At 44.6% G+C, this 18,932-nt stretch overlaps 1 protein-coding gene across 1 annotated transcript in view; it reads left to right on the forward strand.

Moving 5' to 3' along the window:
- Positions 1-18,932, forward strand: part of LOC142938210 (eukaryotic translation initiation factor 3 subunit H) — a 46,467-nt gene that overhangs the window by 8,624 nt on the left and 18,911 nt on the right. The window contains exon 3 of the mRNA XM_076081466.1: positions 17,784-17,951. Coding sequence (XP_075937581.1) covers positions 17,784-17,951 — 168 coding nt within the window. The remainder of the gene's footprint in view (positions 1-17,783; positions 17,952-18,932) is intronic.

Below are 18,932 nucleotides of genomic sequence, written 5' to 3' on the forward strand. Positions count from 1 at the left end.
GTGTGTGTGTGTGTGTGTGTGTGTGTGTGTGTGTGTGTGTGTGTGTGTGTGTGTGTGTGTGTGTGTGTGTGTGTGTGTCCTGGCTTGTTGTGGTGTTGACTTTTGATGCTTTGGATTTTCCCATCTGTCACTCCCTTTTAGTAAACAAGGGCTCCCTACCTTGCCAGGAAGGCTCACAGAACTAAAACAGCATTCCTCTTCACCTGGCTTTTTTTTTTTTTTTTTTTGCAAAAATCTGTCACTACGCAACCGAGTTCCAAAGGGGAACGTCGTGTGTGCCGTTTGTCGAGGATATGGTTTTGAATCAACAGTGCAAGAACTGACTACAGAATGCTCCTGTCTCTGTGTACAAAGGGTGTTTTCAGAAACGATTCATGACTTTATCTATGAAATCGCTCTCTCTCAGATTCTTCTCTGTTGCAAGAGGGCAACAGTCTGTGCTGATGTTCTGGCAGAAGACAACAATAGTGTTTTCTTGAAGTGAGAATAGGACTCTGCATGTGAACTCTATCTAGTATCATTGATATTCTACTAAAGATCCAGAGCCCAACTGTGATAAATGATGGGAGGCCTCGGGTGTGTAACTATCCTACATTCAGACGTTGGGATGCATATGTAGATAAATTGACTTGATCGATTCAAACCTAACATTGGCTGAAAACCAGACGCCTCTAAAATGGTGTTTATTGCCACATCAAGCATGACAAACGATGGGAAGCAACACTCTGGGTAGTGCTTTTGCAGTTTTCAGTAATATACTGCAGACCGGCAACACCAGGGTCAGTATCATCTGCCTAAATCCAGTGTTTTCACTCACCCTAACACTGGACAGCTGTGTTTTTATTATTGTCTTAAACCAGGAGGCGTTATCGTCGAGGCCAGTGTGCTTCGGAACTTGCCGCTCGCACTTGCGATGTTGTCACTAGTGTCTACAACGGCTGTCGGTAAAGTTTCAATCGGCACTTCATTATTCTGCACCGCACTACCTTTCTTTGTTCCTGGAAGTGAATGGCCTGAAGTGGGTATATGATTGGGAAACTTTGCAGGAGAGTGGAGGGAAAACACTCTTTTACTCTCTCGAGGCACAGGAGGATATTTGGCCAAATTGTTTTAGACGGTTGTATCGTTTTCTTTTGATGAATGTCTCATAGGGCGAGATTCAGACCACATTCTATCGCCGGCGATCGTATTGACTTTCTGATACATATCGGTGAATCGCTGCACCTCTAGATAAAGCTGGAGTGAGATTCAGCAGAGCGGCATGCACCGTCTTTACCTCCAATCGGGCACCGTGGACACGTTTAAATCTGTCTCGGCGCTGTGTGTTTGTGCGTTGGCCAGAACGTACGTACGTGTGTGTGTGTGTGTGTGTGTACCTGCATCATCTTACACTGACTCATTGCCTGCTGGAGGCCCCTCAGGTGTGTGTGTGTGTGTGTTTACGCATGTCTCGAGTGTCTGCTATGCTGCCATTTCATCAACAGGTGCCAGTGTGGAGCTGCGCTTGTAGGATAGTCCGAGGCGGCGAATGTGCCCGACACGAGGGAGAGAAAGATGGAGAAAGAGAGTAATCGAGCGCGCACAGCAGAATCCGCCTCAGATAAAAAAAACCCTACGCTGAACCCCAGCCCTCCTATTTCCCATGTCCTTGCATACTTTGTCCTTGTATCATTAACAAAATGTATGGAGGGAGATGTGTGGAACTGCAGACACTTATTCTCTAGGCATTTTGTGCAATAGAGGCAACGCAAGCAGCATCTTAATAATGTGCTCTGGCCTTCCTCTTTTGTTGTGATATGAGCGATAATATAAAACAGAGGTGTCCCAGCACAGAGACCGGGGACGGCTGCATACGGAATATTTACATCAGACCTTGCAAGCTGGTAATTGTGACCCTCTCCTCTCACTGTCGTGGAGAGGTGTTGTGTTTATGAGCTGTGAAAATGATTTGTTACATAAGAGAAGAAATTGCAGCAATATGCACAACATTACACCCTTTTGTTATGGTTCCTATAGCTGACATTAAGCGGTAGGTTGGTATTAATATTAAATCATATGGTGCTGCTGAGAATCAGCACCGTACTCTGCAGCCTCTCAGCTCATTGTTTTAGTGCGGTCGACTCTCTGTGGCTCTCACCAACCGCTGCAGTCTGTCAACACGTGGTTTACGTCTGTTCTCACTTCAGGTGTGTGTGTGTGTGTGTGGGATAATACAATGTACAAAGCAATTGGGGTCAGCCATAGTTTGTTCCAAATTGATTGGTGGTTAGGTTTGACCATCTGGCTTCAGTGTGGCATATCTTCTCCCCCCACCCCAAAACTTGATAGTGTGTAGCCTTTCCTTTTTAATAGTTTTAAAAATGTAAATGACGTTTGTTGTCGGGGCATAAAACCAATGATCTGTTGATTTTTACGAATAAAGACCCGATAGTTTAACATTGTAATAGTGCTGAACTGAAAAAAAAAAAAGTTTTAAAAAGAATCGTGACACCCTTATTGGTTGAACAACTGATGAAGCGCGGCTAGGTGCAATTATCAGGCTTATAAAGCATGATTGGGCGTCCCGTTTGACTCGTAACGAGTGATTATATCAAACTAACCGTTGCTCAGTACCACCTTCTGGGAAAAATCCCTTTGATATTCAACCCGCGTCACTAGCATTCAGCAGCAGGACGAGGTATCCTGAAGGTAGAACAAAATTAGCCGCCTCTTTCCCTCCACTACCCCCCCCCCCCAGTCCTCCGCCTCCCTATTTCCCCCCCCCCCCCCCCCCCCCCTTTTCTGTAACTCACTGCAGGTAAGAAAGCTGCCTACGCCATCCTCTCTGATTTTGAATGGGACTTGTTAGCAATGTGTGCTGATTTCAGTAATTAGATGGCCCCCCTCGACAACACTCGATGGTCTTTTTGTTGACCGCGGAGCGTTTCGTTTTGGACATTTGATTCGACAACATATTTCAACGCTGTAGCTATTCCGGTCCTAACAAGACGCTTAATTAAAAACGAGCATGGGAAGTTGCTCTTGATGTATAAACAACCTGTAGTCCTTAATGAGGTTGATTTTGCTGATTGGCACCCTCTTTTCACTTTATTTGTTTGTTTGTGTCACTCTCGCTGCCACTGTTTGAATTACTCGGCAAACCAATTAACCGCACAACTTCAGATTGAAGTGAAATTGATTGGGCTGCGAGATAGCCGAAAAATGGCTGCGGACGCTAAAGCACTAAAAGGAAGAACTAGAGCAAGTCCTTCAAAAAAATCCCAGGATTCAGTATTATAGAAACAATTGTGTCTTATTAGGGACACAGAGCATGTTAATAAGATCTCAGTATGTGCTTTCATTTACACATTTAGCGATTTCAATTGTGATATTCAGAACATTTTTGGGGAGAAGTTACCAAGCAGCATCGGCAATACCTTGTGTGTGCATCAGGCGGCAACCTTCGGGTCTAAAAAGTGAATCTAAGTGCCGTCAACTTGCATTCAATCTAAAGGCCGGCAGGGAACAACTCCACTGGTTACAGAAACAAGCTCCGATTTATTACCTCGGTAAACATGAATTTATGGTCTCAATCGCTAGTTCAAAACAGCATGGTGTCTTCTTGCTACCTTTGGGGTGGGACAAATTGCATTTGCACCATTTATCTCACCATACGATGAAATCACAACAGTCCCAACAAAGCTCTAGCCAACGTCAACCTGAGCAGAGGCCTAATGACCAGAATAAGTGCCATAGGTGGTTGTGAGGGGAGAATTATATTATCTGCAAACCCTTTGCATTCCTCTTTATTACTAATAATCTGTTTATGGTAACGCCCAATAAAACACAACCTCATGAAGAGAACTCATTTATGCAGATTGTTCTCCACTACTCTTCATTTGCTTATTCAAGAAAGGTGGGGAAAGAGTGGCATGTATGAAGGAGCCTCCGCTCCCTGTGAAGTCTTTTTGTTCTGGAAGAAAATGTTCTTCATTTTGAAGTTAAATGCGCTGATCTGGTGCAGTTTGAGAGCAAAATATAGAAGCTGGATCGATGAAGAACGTTGTGCGCTTGTTCTAGCAGTGGTGGAATGTAACTAATTAACTAGACATCAAACTAACTAATAACATCACTTATGGCCACATTCCATTTGTCGGGGCTCCAGCCCACTGGTATGGTTTACTGGAAGCTGAACAGAGCAGTCATCAATGATCTTGGTTACACCTGTGACGTTCATGCTGTTACTACTGAGAAAAGTACCTTTTCATGCCTCTGGCTGCCACATAACTCCACAGCATAGTTAATCCACTGCAATGTTGAACAGTTTGCAGGGTTTTTTTTTTTCTTCCTCTATTGCCTTTGTCAGCCATACGTTTTGTGGCCAAAGAGTTCAAGTTTTGTTTCATCAGTCTGCAGCACTTTGTTCAAAAAGGCCTCTGCTTCATCCGAGTGTTGTGTAGCATACTAAAGGCAAGGGTGCCCTTTGATGGCGCTACAATGTAGATCATTGTAGTGCGAGCGACATAGTACGAGGAGTGTGCAATCTAAGATGCTTGCATTGACATAACATGCAATAACGATGTAAACCATTTATTATTTACGTGGATGTAGCGCAGGGGCTCAAACCAAGTGTTGTCTTATAAATGAGATGGACTGTGGCGCATTCAACGATTGTTAGTTTAAAGAGAATACTGCGGCTGTGCATTTATCTCAGTAAAGCAAAGGCTACATCCACACCAATACTTTCTCGTTCTAAAGGAAAGCGTTCAGGCACCGTTTCAGACATTTGTTTATCAAACAACGTCGTAAAACTTTACTTTGAAACTGGACGGTTTCAAAGTAAAGTTTCACGATGGTATGGGTCAAGAAATTTGGTCAACACGCGTCTCACTCGTTCCCCCGCGTCTTCCTCAGGGGTTCTAAAACACCACAATAGTGTTGACGTAGCAAAAGTTATGCGTTTGAAAAAAGTCTCTTCACGCCATTGACAGACAACATAACGCCTCAAGTAAGGTGAGTACTCCGTCTATAGTTGTCATACTAGTACTTGTGTTGGGTGATCTATTTAAATACATGGCATTAGCTCTGTGAAAGTGACATTGGTGCACCACAAAAGCAAAAATGACACAGCAAATGCTGGGATCAACCGCCAAGTGCACTGAAGGAGTGCCTGCCTGAGTTACTGATGCATCTCCCCTGGTCATTCTAAAGCCTGTTCGCTGTGTGTTAGGATTCAGCACAAAAAAGCAACTTTCTGTGGAGAATTTCCCTTCAAAACTGTAGCATAAATACAAATTAAACTTTTATTTGATTTGATTATTTTCTCAGATATGAGTTTATTATAGGCAATTCCCATCAGCCTGGCTCTGCTAGTTGGATAACGTTTTGCTATCTAGCTGCGTCGCTAAACTCTAAGCTACTGTCAATGTCTTCCTCTTTTCCCACCTGGTTTCCAGACGTACACATTTTAAAATATCTTTGTCTAATGTTGTCCTTGTCGGAAATACTAAAATGTGATGGGCCGTTTAGGATGAGACCATTAATTATTATTCATTTTTTTTCGGCGGCTAACTAGGGAGCTTACAATATGACGGAGGAGAGCCGAGCCCCCCGGTGGAGGGAGCTCGTGTTTAACTCTGCTGTGTCTGGCTGGCAGGAAAGCTGCAGCATCTGCTTCAGATTCGTTTGGCTCTTCATCCGTCATTGTCCATCCAATGGTCCTTGACACCTCCTCTGAATATTCTCCTCCTCTTGAGATTGGAGATGATTGCAGTCTCCTTACCTTTCATCCTTTCTCCCCTTTTATTATTCATAAGCTAGCTAACGTGCCCCTTGTGATATCACAGAAAAACCCAATTGCAAACGGACGAAGCCAGTCTGGACTACACTTGGCCAAGAGTTAACTTGTTTCTCCATCTGTATGCAGAGTTCAAAGATGCTCCTCATTGTTGGGAACCAACACACTGCCCGTTAGTTTGAAGTGTGTGACGAGTGCGTTTGCTACTTCTGAATAAAAAGGCATTACTTTTAGATGTGGAGCACCACCGTCATAAAGCTTAAGTTTGTTTTTTTGTTTCAATCCCAAAAACGACTGAACAGAGTTTCTCTCTCGGTGGTAATAGTGAAGCGGTCCCCAAAAACTAAATTGTGTGCTTCGGTTCTGAAGGACTGAAGATTGAACACGAGGAAAACAATGCAGGTTGGGACTTGAAACTCCTCACGTGTATTTTGTTCCTACTTTTGCCAGAATATCGATATTTGCTGGACACGGAAACGAACATGCTGAGAAGTAAGTGTCCACTGAAGTGGATGTTTGTTAAAAAAAAATAAAAAAATCATAATCTTCTTAAACCGAGGCAAAGGAAGTGAAAACACAAACGGAACTAATTAAGGCCAATTACATCAGCGGTCTCCTCCAGTGGGGTCTGCGAGGTTAGTCTGTGGTTTTTTTCCCGGAACTTTAATTGTAGTCCGTGGCAGACATTTTCACGGTGGGTTAATTGAAGTCAGGGGGAATTAAAACGCCTCTGCCATGATCTCTCCACTGTACATACATGTGTGTGTGTGTGTGTGTGTGTGTGTGTGTGTGTGTGTGTGTGTGTGTGTGTGTGTGTGTGTGTGTGTGTGTGTGTGTGTGTGTGTGTGTGTGTGTGTGTGTGTGTGTGTGTGTGTGTGTGTGTGTGTGTGTGTGTGTGTGTGTGTGTGTGTGTGTGTTCTAAAAAAAAAAAAAGAATTTGTCCCCCTCCTGTCCAGATAAGGTCTTCCTCGGGGTTAGCCCTTCAATAGATCACTCCACCTGCCCCAAATGGGAAATTGATTTCCTCCGTTTCCCCGTACTCTCACTCAGTGAGGCTAATTAGAAATCACTTGGCAGCCCACCTTTAGGGGACACGTATAAACATTGAAGATATCATGTGCACTGTTATGTATCATGATCTTGGGGTACTTTACTTTCTCCCAAGCGCTTAAAGATTCTTACTCCGTCTTTAGCTCCTTGCCCCCTCCCCCCCCCCCCCTCCCCGTCTCTCACCTCCCCTCTCTCTATCTGTCCCTCTGTCACTGTAGTGCAGATCTGAGACCAGCTGTTAGCAGCGAGCTGGGGCGGTATCTGCTTTTGAATGCTCACCCGGCGTAATAAATCGAGAGTGTGGGTCCCCCGGGGGCCGTCACCATCGCCATCAGTTCCACTGTTTTATTCATCCGCTCCTTTGTCTCATCACGATTCTGCCCCACATTAAATTTTGTGTGTGGACTGTGGAAGGAGGGGGGGGGGGGGGGCTGCTGCTGCTGCTAATCCAGGTGGGCTGTAGGGACGAGGGGGAGGATGAAAGGTAAGAAGGAGTGAACGATGTGACAAGGGTGGGAGAATTGGAGAAAAGGGCTGAGGTTTGAAGTGTTGGGGTGGGGAGATGAAAAAAGAGAGAACGCTATGAGGGCAAATTTAGAGCAACACAGCAAAAGGGTGAGAGATGGGGCAGGGGGGAGGAAAGGGAAGAAAGATGGACGGCAATCGTAAACGGCTCTGAGATGGCGGGCCAAAGAAATGGTCGGAAAAATGTTGAGGAAGAAGAAAAATGGCGATGATGAGCAAATGGGAGAGCTGAAGAGAAAAGGGAGACGGTCGACAACCATTTTCATGACATGTGATCAAAGAGGTGGTGGAGTGAACAAATGGAACTCAGCCACTGTGGGAGACAACTGAACACCAGTCAGAATTGTAGGAGTTTAATTCCTCCTCTGTCTTGGCAATGAATTGTGTGTTCTTTTGACTTTTTATCAAATAACCAGATATTATTTAACCCGGTTGCTCATATTTTATAGTTATGATTCAACAGTTTTATGCTTATTCAAACTTTAAAAGTGCTCAAACTGGCTAAGACCCAGATGTCCAAAATACCACTTTGCTACTATCGGGCGGTGTTGATGTCCTATGTTTACTCTGACGCTTGTAGTTTTTTTTTTTTTTTTTTTGATCAGCTGAGGCCACATGCGATGTGGTACACACAAATGATGGGGGTGGTACGGGAGAGGCTAAAGGACCGACTCCTGCATGCATTTAGTGTAGTTGCTGGGATAATTAATGCTGTTTAAGGGGAAGAAATGTAATTTTTACCAAGAATGACTAAACATCAAGGCACTTCCTTAAAAATATGTTTGGCATCTTTCTCAATAACGTACTCATGTTTTTGAGTTGTTTTGCGATGGCACATCGGCACACGTCTGTTATGCCTTTCCCAATGCACCGATTGTTGTAACTTTTATTAAAACGGATACGTGACATGACATGGTAAATCTACAGCTGAGTGCCGCTTTAATTCAATAAACTCAACAATATAATCATGCTATTTTCAGCAATTTGTTGTTCTGGATTAATCATCCTAATTGTAACTGTTCATAATGTGACTTTGTGAAACAGAACAGACCTGGTTTGCGTCCCTAGGGCCCAATGCAATCCGTTAAGCAGCTTGCTCGTTAATGAAACCAAAGGCTATTCATTTTCAGAGCGGCCGATTGGCGTTACGTTATCGCTCACGTCGACCAATTGTGTAACTTTATCACTCGCTGACTCGAGGACATACTTCAGCGTTTTTAGGGCTACATATATATTGATATGCCATAAAAAGTCAAAATACCTCCCATCCCCCTAATGTAGAACGTGTATTGGCAAGTCGATCAAGTAGATTTCTTTTGACTTTGTCTCCCATTTAAAAAGGTGAACTCGGATACGTGCACATGTGGAGCAAACGGTCGCACCTTACTTCCCCATCCACACGATCTCCACATTCCAACTGTAAAAACAAAGCCCTGTGACAAGCGCCGCTGTCACATGTGCATATGGTGAACCCGTCCGTGTGTCATGCACACAAAGCAGCTGCTTCTCTGCGCTATCACTATCGTCGGTGCATCGCTGTGTGTGTATAAATGTGTGTGTGTGTGTGTGTGTGTGTGTGTATGCGCGCCTGTTTGTGGCCTAGCGCGCCTGTTTGTATGTGTGTGCACATGCAAATGGAGGCAGCTCTCCGCAGGGCTTGCTTAACTAAGATTAATTGCACCTAATCCACTGTGCCAGGTGGAACATGGACCGCGCTGGGTGTGCGCGCACACACACACACTCACACACACACCCCCCATTATAGCCTCGCTGCTGAGAATTAGCCTCGTGCCTCTCCCGACACCCCGGACCAGACCACAACTCGATACCACCATTTACTTCTCGACAACTGGCGCATTTATCACCGTTCCCTCCTTCTGACGGACGAAATGCCCCGACAGAAGGACAAGCTATCTGCTCTCTCACATCAGCAGCAGCAGCTGACCGTGACAATGCGGAGATAGAAAGTGTTTGTTCTTTTTTAGAGGTAGAAGGTAAAGAACGTGCTTGAATGTAATGTCTCTGACTGTGGTACCCAAGAAGCAGCTTGTCTGTAGGAACACCTTTCACCGAATATGCGGAAGTGAGACGAGATCAGCAACGTGTTTTGTGAGGTGATGTTAATAATTAGCAACAGAAATGAACAGTCATGATGTTCATTTGTGGGTTTTTTCTTTGCGTAGTCAGCTGTACAATAAGAATATCCTTAAATACAAACCTGTTTATTAAAACCATAGCTAGCTACTAATATGATATTATAATCCTTTTATAATTATCACTAATGATTGATATGACATGTCAGATGTCATAGGTCTGCTTTCCCTTGTGCCGTCTTACACACGCTCACACACACACACAGTTGTGTGCTCAATTAGCAAATAGCATTCACAGATGAAAGACAGGCGGACGCCTTCCATGTACCTTTCTCCTTTCTCCCCCAGCGTTGCCTCCTTTCACTTCTCCTCTCTATTTCTGTCTCTTGGGTATGTCATAATGATGTTGAGTGGTAGACCTCATTAATCTTGTGACTGTGTTGTCATGCAGATAATGCATCTACATCAATGCTTCCCTGCCTTGTTTTCCCCCCTCATGTACCCACTCAGTCCTGTTGGATGAACTCAAGGGCCCTTTCAACAGCGCTGCTGGTCTGTTTGTTGTTTGTCTAAAATGTGGTCACTGTGAGTTGACTTTGAACTGGGTAATGCAACACTACTGATCTATATGTACCCAATCTATAGAATCTTCTTTCAAATGATATGAGTACCCTTGTTTGAGAACCCCTGGTGTGCACAATAAGAACCTCTGAACATGGGTGGTTCTATTGTCTGCTGTTCATTTTCTTTTCTTAGGGTTTAGCTTACCTTGCATGGCAGCTGGACTCTCGCGATGGATTCTACCAGATGTGTGTTTTTTTTAATTTTATTTTTTTTCCCCAAACAGCTTCCAGTGACTGCCGCTCAGATGGTTCTGTGTAACAAACCATCTGGTGGGTCAGGTTAGGGTTTAGTGTGAGTTAGTGAGTTTGAGAATCTATAATCTCTATACTTTTCTCTCAGCTGTGCGCTTTTTCTGTAACGGTTCACCTCAAGGGTGCAGGGTACCGACGCTGCTGTGTGCATTCGGTGAGTTCAGATCTTGAGTGTCCTTGAGAAAAAAAACTTAATTTCCTCTTTCCCCCCTTTCTGTTCATTGTGGAGATATTGTTTTCACTCTCTAACCTAATGACATTTCAGTCCACAAGGATGGAGATTTCCCCTCAAAAATGTATTATATTGACCCCAAAAATGCACAGGGCATCAATGAAACGGCATGTGTTCAGAGGGTTGAGGACATTACGGTTCACCAGTGATGTGATGAACTCGGTAGAGCGGAAAAAATGCAATAATATCATCGGGAGTCCTCCGCTCCTGTTTAGGGACTCCCGAGGAGTAGCGCGGTCGAAGGAGGCTGAGTAAAAAGCAAAGCAGCAGTGGAACAACAAGGCAGAACAGGCAGCTGGTCTCAAGGCCTTCAAACGTCACGATTTACTTTGTTCTCCAAACTAGAAGATACCAGAGGTGGTGTGTTGTTTTGTTGTATAAGAGGTAATGTCAAGCGAGGTGTGTAAGAATGCTTAACAGGATTGTCACGGAGACTTTTAAAGCAAACTGAGGAAACAAAATAAATGTGTAAACACAGAGACGGTAAGAACCACTCTCTGTTTATATCTTACGAAGCAGCTTGGGGTTTGTGTTGAGGTTGTCGGCAATGGGTCAAGAAGGTGGACTCATTAACTTACGGCCTGGTGTGCCGAGTCCTGAGGGTGAGGTGGAACTACACGCTTCTCCACTCGGCAGAACGCTGGTCGACTATGGTGCCTTTAGACTGTAATGCACCTAAACATTTGTTTTGTTTTCCCTCTCGGGCTCTGAAGTATTTATGACGTGCCAAGATGAGCATGCTTTGCTGGCACCACTGGCAAAATATGAGGAATTAGTTATTTAGAGCAGCCTGTAAGGCCAGCAGTCTTATCAATCATCCGAAAATGGCCGTCGTTTTTCAGTGTCGACTTTGAGAGGATGTTGATGGGTCAACGCAAAGTCAAAATGTATTTTGTATGTGCAGGGTAAGCGAGGGAGGAAAGCCAAGCCGTCTTCTTGACTTTTCCCATGCTGAACACAACCACTACTCTTTAGAGTGCACTTCAATCACCGCTGTATGTTTCTGTTCTGAAACCAACCCAAAAAAAATATATTCCTTCCTTTTCTTTCCTTTTTATCCGTGATGGCTTTTATTACCTAAGAGAATTCTCATGAAAATGTAATCAGGTTATTTTTGGATGGAGGTCTGATTGGGCCGTCTAACCTCATTTTAAGCAATTCAAAATTTCCATTCACCAAACGGAGGAAGTAGAGGAGGGAAATGAAGGGTAAAGGTAATCTAGCTCACCAATTTCCGACCTCTGACATTATTTTATTTATTTCATATTATTCATCTGCTCAACTTTGTGTGTGTGTGTGTGTGTGTGTGTGTGTGTGTGTGTGTGTGTGTGTGTGTGTGTGTGTGTGTGTGTGTGTGTGTGTGTGTGTGTGTGTGTGTGTGTGTGTGTGTGTGTGTGTGTGTGTGTGTGTGTGTGTGTGTGTGTGTGTGTGTGTGTGTGTGTGTGTGTGTGTGTGTGTGTGTGTGTGTGTGTGTGTGTGTGTGTGTGTGTGTGTGTGTGAAAACACTGCAGCAGGCGAGGCCCAGTCAGCCAGTCAAGGTGGTGATTAGAATGGGTTGTGACACGCTGATACGTGCGTCCTCACATTCAGAGACACGTACACACTCACACACATCTTGCTGCCTGTGCTGAGATGTTGTGGCCTGCAGCAGCATGCGAGGTCTGATGCAGTTCACCTCGTGTCATTGAGTATTAGAGTATGGACTATCTGTCTGGTTCATTGCACACACACACATATGCACACACTGGTAGTGCCGTGTTGATTATGACTCTTAACCTCATTGCCGAAGGTGAGGAGTTTAGCTCCCAGCTGATAAATACCTCGACTCTAACATACAGAGATGCACACGCTCACTTTAGATGTACAGCTTGTAGTACGTGGCATCCTCGGGCTTCACGCATCTCACACTTTCTCTTTCCCGTTGCGCTTTCCAGACACATAAGAGCACACACACTCACCCCTCTGCTCACAAACACACACCTGCTCTCCCACATTTTGCACCTTCACTCAGAATCACGTCCTGTTTCACTATTCTCTCTTGTCCTATTTTAAATGCACTTTTATTTTGTCTTAGTCTTACAGCCCCTGTCCTCTCCCTGAGACAGACACGCACACAATCAAGCAGCGCGAATGGAATGGGCAGACTCATTCCCTGTCTGGCCGCAGGACCCAGATTGATAGATGGGAGCGGAGGCAGGGCAGCAGAAATGAATGAGGAATAGCAAACGGTGGCGCATGCTCCCACCTCTGCGCCTTGATGATACTGTGAAATTGGCTATTCTCTGGCTTATGCTGTCGTTAACGTCCACACAATGTTAACGGCTGTCTTTGTAATGTGACAACGGGGAGCAAGATGGGGTTTTTGCTTTTTTTTCCCCCAACAGAAAATAGAGAGGGCTTGTCATGCTGGGACCTACGATTTTTAGGATGGTTGAGTCTCACCCTGGACAGGACATAGACAGAATCCAGATGTCTAAGGTATTGTTGTAATTTGAGCACCTTCCTCCCAGGGCTGTCACCCATAGTGGCTGCTAACGTAGTTAAAGAATGGGAGAGAAGGAAACGCACAGATATCAAGCTGATTTGCTTGTATTGCAGATTAACATCCTTCATTGTGCTAAAATATCTGCTAATATGACTCGTTTATTTGTCAGAACGTGCGCTCTGATCATCAGTGCACGGCTTTCTTTAAGTTGCACATCTGTGAGCTACCCTGTCGGCAGCTGGATTCCTCTGTAGTTGGACAGAAGCTTTGAAGCGTCACTTTTAGGTCACCTCCCCCTCAATGGGAGCTGAAATAGCTGAGACCTTCATTCATGTCCCACCGCTCAGATTACCTTGACCAGAACACGGACAGCTGTCCTCCCATCACACTCTCTGGCCATAAGAAGACAAAAGAGGCCGACGCGTTTGTCTTCTCTCTCTCCTTGTCATGTATGAATGTTTGATTCTTGAGGTCATAGTCGTTCTTTAATGTCTTATACAATTTACAGCTTCTTTTTTTTCGAGCACAAAACAATAAATCAGCCAAGAGACTATACTGCTATAAATACAATTGTTTTATTTACACCTACCCTTTTTTTGAAACCAAATATCCTGAGAGTTCTCCGGAGGTTTGTATTGTGGAGCGTGCCTACACGAGTATACCCACCCACGTCACGGGGGTCGCACAGTTTGTTTTGCCATCTTCTTTCACAGCGGTTGTTCTTTGTTTTTTTGAAACAAACAAGGTAGTGATCCCGTGGCATTCACAAGGCTCTGTGTTCTGTATTAGATCTGCGCTGGATGAGCTGGCTGGCTTTCCACCGGCTTGTAGTCTCACTCAGACACATCTGGTTTCAGCCGTCGGGCTGCACGTCGGTCTGTGTCTCCCGTCTATCTCCTCCTGACCTGGGTACAGCGCGTAGTAGTTTGCTTGCCTGTCTGCTGGAGTATGGAAGCTGAGTGTCATCCAGATAATAAGAGTACAAGTCAGTCTCCTTCAAAGAAACATTCAATCTCCTGTTGTTTTTCATATATTTTGTGTGCTGTAGGATTTCATGCAAATTAAGTCACAGAAGTGTACAATGTATGGAAGTGTTTTAGCCAATTCTTTTAGTGGTCTGCATACAGTACAGAAGGATAATTCATTACAATACATATTTGGCGCTTTCATTTTTCCCCAGCATCGGTTTCGAGTAGTATCGGTTTTATAAATGTCTATTTTAGAGTTAAAATTAAATCAAAGTGTAACGATTAATGGGTTTACAATATTCATTTAAAGCCTCTAAATTGTTTGCTTAAGCTGCATGCCTACGGCCATTTTTTTCAGTAGAGTTAATGCAGTTAAACGCAGATATCCAAATACAGTTGAACCTCAATTATCAGCCAAACCATTTGGCTCAATCAGCTGGTTCTCTAACAAATTGGAAAATTATCTGCTGAGAGCGACACGTTTGGTTTCCCTGCAGAATAATCACTCATTTCAGCCAACAGTCTCTTGTCTCTTGTCTCTTTGTGTGGGCACTTGGTAGCTTTCGGCGGCTCGGTTGACCCAGCAGCTCGGGGGAAACACTCGCGCAGTCTCATGTTCTTTGAATTTCTTTGGAACCTACTCTGCGCTTTTTGTAATTCTCAGCACTTGAGAAGTGACATCATAAACTCTGTCTTTTCACAGTCCAGTCAGAGTGAACCAAAACGCAGCTTCTCATTTATAATACAAAAAGCATCTTCAAAGTCTTTGTGAAATCAGATAAGCAGGTTTATAGAGACGCAAATCAAAAGATTGCAAGTTGTGCATACTACCACTTGCCAAGAAACTGTCACAGTTATTCATTAATGTCTTTTGATGTGTTCTCGTACAACTTCAGTATCATCATCTGATGTGAGTGACGTAGTTCAAAGCGAGGAAGAACTACAGATGTTTTTCAGCTTGGATTTCTGATCTCCGCCTCTGGGGAGCTGGGGGAGCGCATGCTGTAGACGCTGCTTACAAACAGAACTTCCTAAACCTGTTGTAAGGTCCATTGTGTACATAAAGTAAAAAAAACTAAAACGGTTCTCTTAGTTTGTATTGCAAATAAGCTACTTTTCCCATAGTGAAAATTGCATCCCATTAACGGTCGAGGATACAGTTCACGGTGTTTTCACTAACTCAGATGTTCATATTTATTCGAGCTGAAGTACACGGCAAAGGAAAAGCACCCGCATAATGGCTGCGGGTGCTTTGGCCGTGCAGACGGTTATGACCAGTGAGGACCCCGGCCGCTACAAGCACTCACATATTGCATCCTCGTAAATGGAGGCTCTGCTGACACGGCTCCGCGAGCAGGAGAGCTGTATTTCAACGCTGATTGGACACCCACATAAAAAATGTTTCTTTTAACTGCAACGACCACAAATTCTGCTGAATATAGATGGATTGAGTATGATGATAATGTGAACATCATGCAAAGTAAATACTGTTAAATTAAACGAATTAAAGACATAAAAAAAGACAGCACTGTACAACGGGAGTTGGCAGTAACATGCCATTGTATCGACTAGATTGACAGACTGGAGGGCAGAAACGTTGCGATACGTGAAGGTATTAGTAAAAAACTGTAACGTTATGAAACCAACTGACTTGGCATATAAAGATGTCGTACTCGCGTTCAATTTATCAAGAGCTAAGAAGGGCGTTAGCGGTCGGATTAGACATGAGAGATAGCTGATTGTCTTTTCCTGCCTCTGTTGTCAGTCCTCCAGCCTCCAGCTTTCACTTCAGAGACGGATCACTTTGTGCACAATTTCCCAGCTAATGACGGGGTGTTGGGGCATGTATACGCAATCGGTGCAGCTTGAGAGGCAAGTACTCGCACTGATTGGCATCGGAGTGCAGAGACCGATACAGTAGTAAGGTGGCGGGAGGCCGTCCCTCTCCGCCGAGCTCTGTGTGTCTTGAAGCCTGCTGCTCGCCTTCCCCCGGGCAGAGCCGCTCTCTCCGACAGACCGACTCTGCCCGTCACAAACACGTGCACAGTTCCAATCCGGCCCCCTTCACTCCCCTGCTCTGTGACGGGGTGAACGAAATGAAGTGCCCCTCTTTGATGTGTAGGGTATGGATACCAACTTCCCTCTGACCCGCTCCCATGTTTTTATTCTCACCTACTTCTCATTTGTCACATTAGACTCACAATTACAAAGAAGACACTAAGAAGTATACTCTACACACATACTTGCTGCTACGCTTGAAAATCACAGCTAAGAAACACGTACACACACACACATACACACACATACACACAGTGTTAGACACCGGCTGACACCCTTCCCTCTGTGGTTTGTCACAGAGTTGCTACACGGTCCGCAATCTCGCTCTTCCCCCTGATAACACCCAATCTTCCTGAATTCCTTTCCTTGCGTCCCATCTCCTCCCCCCTATATTATCCCGTTAATCTGCTCTGCTCTGCTTTTATCTCTCTGACAACGTCAATCACTAAATAAAAAAAGGCCAGATAAGGCTGGATTGGTGCAGCCACTCCATCCCGGCATGGACAGGCCGTGAATAGGGCCTCTTTGTCCGTCTGTCCCCATCCAGTGTGCCGGTCCAGGTGTTCTGTGTTTTATTGTCGGCACCTCAGCGCTGCCCTTCGTCTCCTCATGATGCACTCCTGCAGGGGATGAATGTGTAATTGTGGGCAGACCGTTGTTTTCAGCGTGGAGTACAGCAGAGGCAGTGGAATAAAATGACAGCGAGTGGGAAAAAAAAGTGTGGGTGTGCTTGTGGGAGGTTGGTTAATGACTGGATAAGTCAAAGCGAATAAACCCGACTATGTCTCATGCGTGACTGCTCTCTTTGTGAGTGCCGCATGTACTGTGACGAAATGAAATGTTCACGTGTTTTTGACTGAACTCACTCCTTGCTTTACATAACATCACCACCAGGGGTCAAATTCAGGCAATTAGAAAGAACCCTAAAGACGAGATTGCATTTTTCTTCACTCACTTGTTCCCATTTCTTCCTTTTCTGTTTATTCCTTTCTCTTCTCCCTCTCTTTCACTTCTTCCTCTCTCTTCACTATCCTCCACCTCTCCATCGTCTTTTGCTCCGTGTCTTTTTCGTCTGCTCTCCGCCTCTCCAGTTTGTTCTTGTTAACAGCCCCAGCAGGAGAAGGATGTGCTCTACAGGCTGGGGTCTAGGGGGCCACAGCTGCCCGATAATACCTGATTTATCAACCTCCTCCAGCCAGCCTGCATGGAGATGCTGTTTTGCTCTCTTGCTTTGGTTGTTTCTTACAGCCGACGCGGCAGGTAGTTTGTATTTCTGGCTGCCCGTCCTCAGGATGTCTGGTGTAATGAAATGGCTCTCCTTGTGATGCATCTAGCCTTCTCTCCAGTAGCTGAAGCCTGTCTGTGTATCTATCTCGCTATCCCTCTGCCAGGATATATTTTCTGACATAAGGAATGAAAGGGTGACTGGTGGTCCCGGTAGATGTTTGTTTTAGGAATCTCTACCACAACCACTTGATAACGGAAGACAAAGCTTTTGTTTTTCTCTGTTCCGTTGCATTTCTTTGTTGTTTGTTTGCTCACCGCCTTCTGTTCGTACACCATGTCCAGTTACAGATGGAGACCAGATACTCAGACTCCCCCCCCCCCCCTCCTCAAGAAAAATCCCCAAGCTGATTTTAATGAAGTTCATTCTGAATTAAATGTTTTCTCTCTGTCCCATTCCTCTCTCTCTCTATTTCTACTTCTCTCTCTGCCTCTAGTCCAGTACCAGATGGAGATGATGCGTTCTCTGCGTCACGTCAACATTGACCATCTGCATGTGGGCTGGTACCAGTCCACCTACTATGGCTCCTTTGTCAGCCGAGCGCTGCTCGACTCCCAATTCAGCTATCAGCACGCCATCGAAGAGTCCGTTGTACTCATCTATGGTAAGTAGACTGGAGAATTACTGGATTTATTTTCACTCACCACTCGAATAAATGAAAAACTGTATTTGCAATTGTTAGGACACAAGATAACTACTCGAAAATATCCATAGGTGCGGCCTGTCGCACATCATGTGGTCTCCAAGTCTTTTTTTGGCCAAATCCATTGCAAATACCTGGAAGTAAAAGGAATGCCTAATTGTGAAGCCAATGCAGAAGTGCCTTAAACTTACGTTCTTTCTCATGGGCGTCAGGGGGCGGTGACTCTGGTTACAGAAACAAGTCGGGTTGAATGGAAGTTTGAGAAAATGACTCAAGATGGCGTCGGTCAAAATGCCAGAAGTCGAGGCTTGAACTACCTAAAAAAAAAAAAAAAAAAAACATTAGTAGGGTATGCAGTTCAGTGCAGAGGTCTACAGGGGTCCACTGACAGAAGACAGGGAAACATAGACCGGATTAACAAGGTAGCTGCTAACCACTAACATGGCGCGTGTTGGCATCGTGTGCCTGCACCTGCTCCACAGTAAAGACCTTTAAGAGCGGCCCATAATGCCATCCCAGATGGTGTAAGCCTTCTTTCAAATTACAGCAATATTACAACCTTCATGACATCAAAATAAAACCTGTCACTATTAAACACTGTGCATTTAACTCCTCGGGGTCTAAATACATGATGATTCACCACTACATAACCACTCCAAGTGCTCATTGACTTCAGAGGCGGTATATTAGTACATTGGACATGGATTGGGGCACATTTGAGTAAATCACAAAAGTATTTAATCGTTTCGTTCGACTTTTACACGATCAAGTATAGACGTGGTAGCTCCTGCCGATGTTGCACACTTCATAACGTGCTGCGTTTACCTCCTTCAGGTTCATGAACTGAAAAGTAAGTACGGCCAGAGTGTCACAAAAAGTCTGAGAAGCTCACTGACCTGAAATCTCAGTCGTTCATTTAAACAGCTTCGTGTTTATCCGCTC

This window comes from Anarhichas minor, unplaced genomic scaffold (assembly GCF_050575085.1).
Source record: "Anarhichas minor isolate MPS153535 unplaced genomic scaffold, ASM5057508v1 ptg000080l, whole genome shotgun sequence".
Lineage (NCBI taxonomy): Eukaryota > Metazoa > Chordata > Actinopteri > Perciformes > Anarhichadidae > Anarhichas > Anarhichas minor.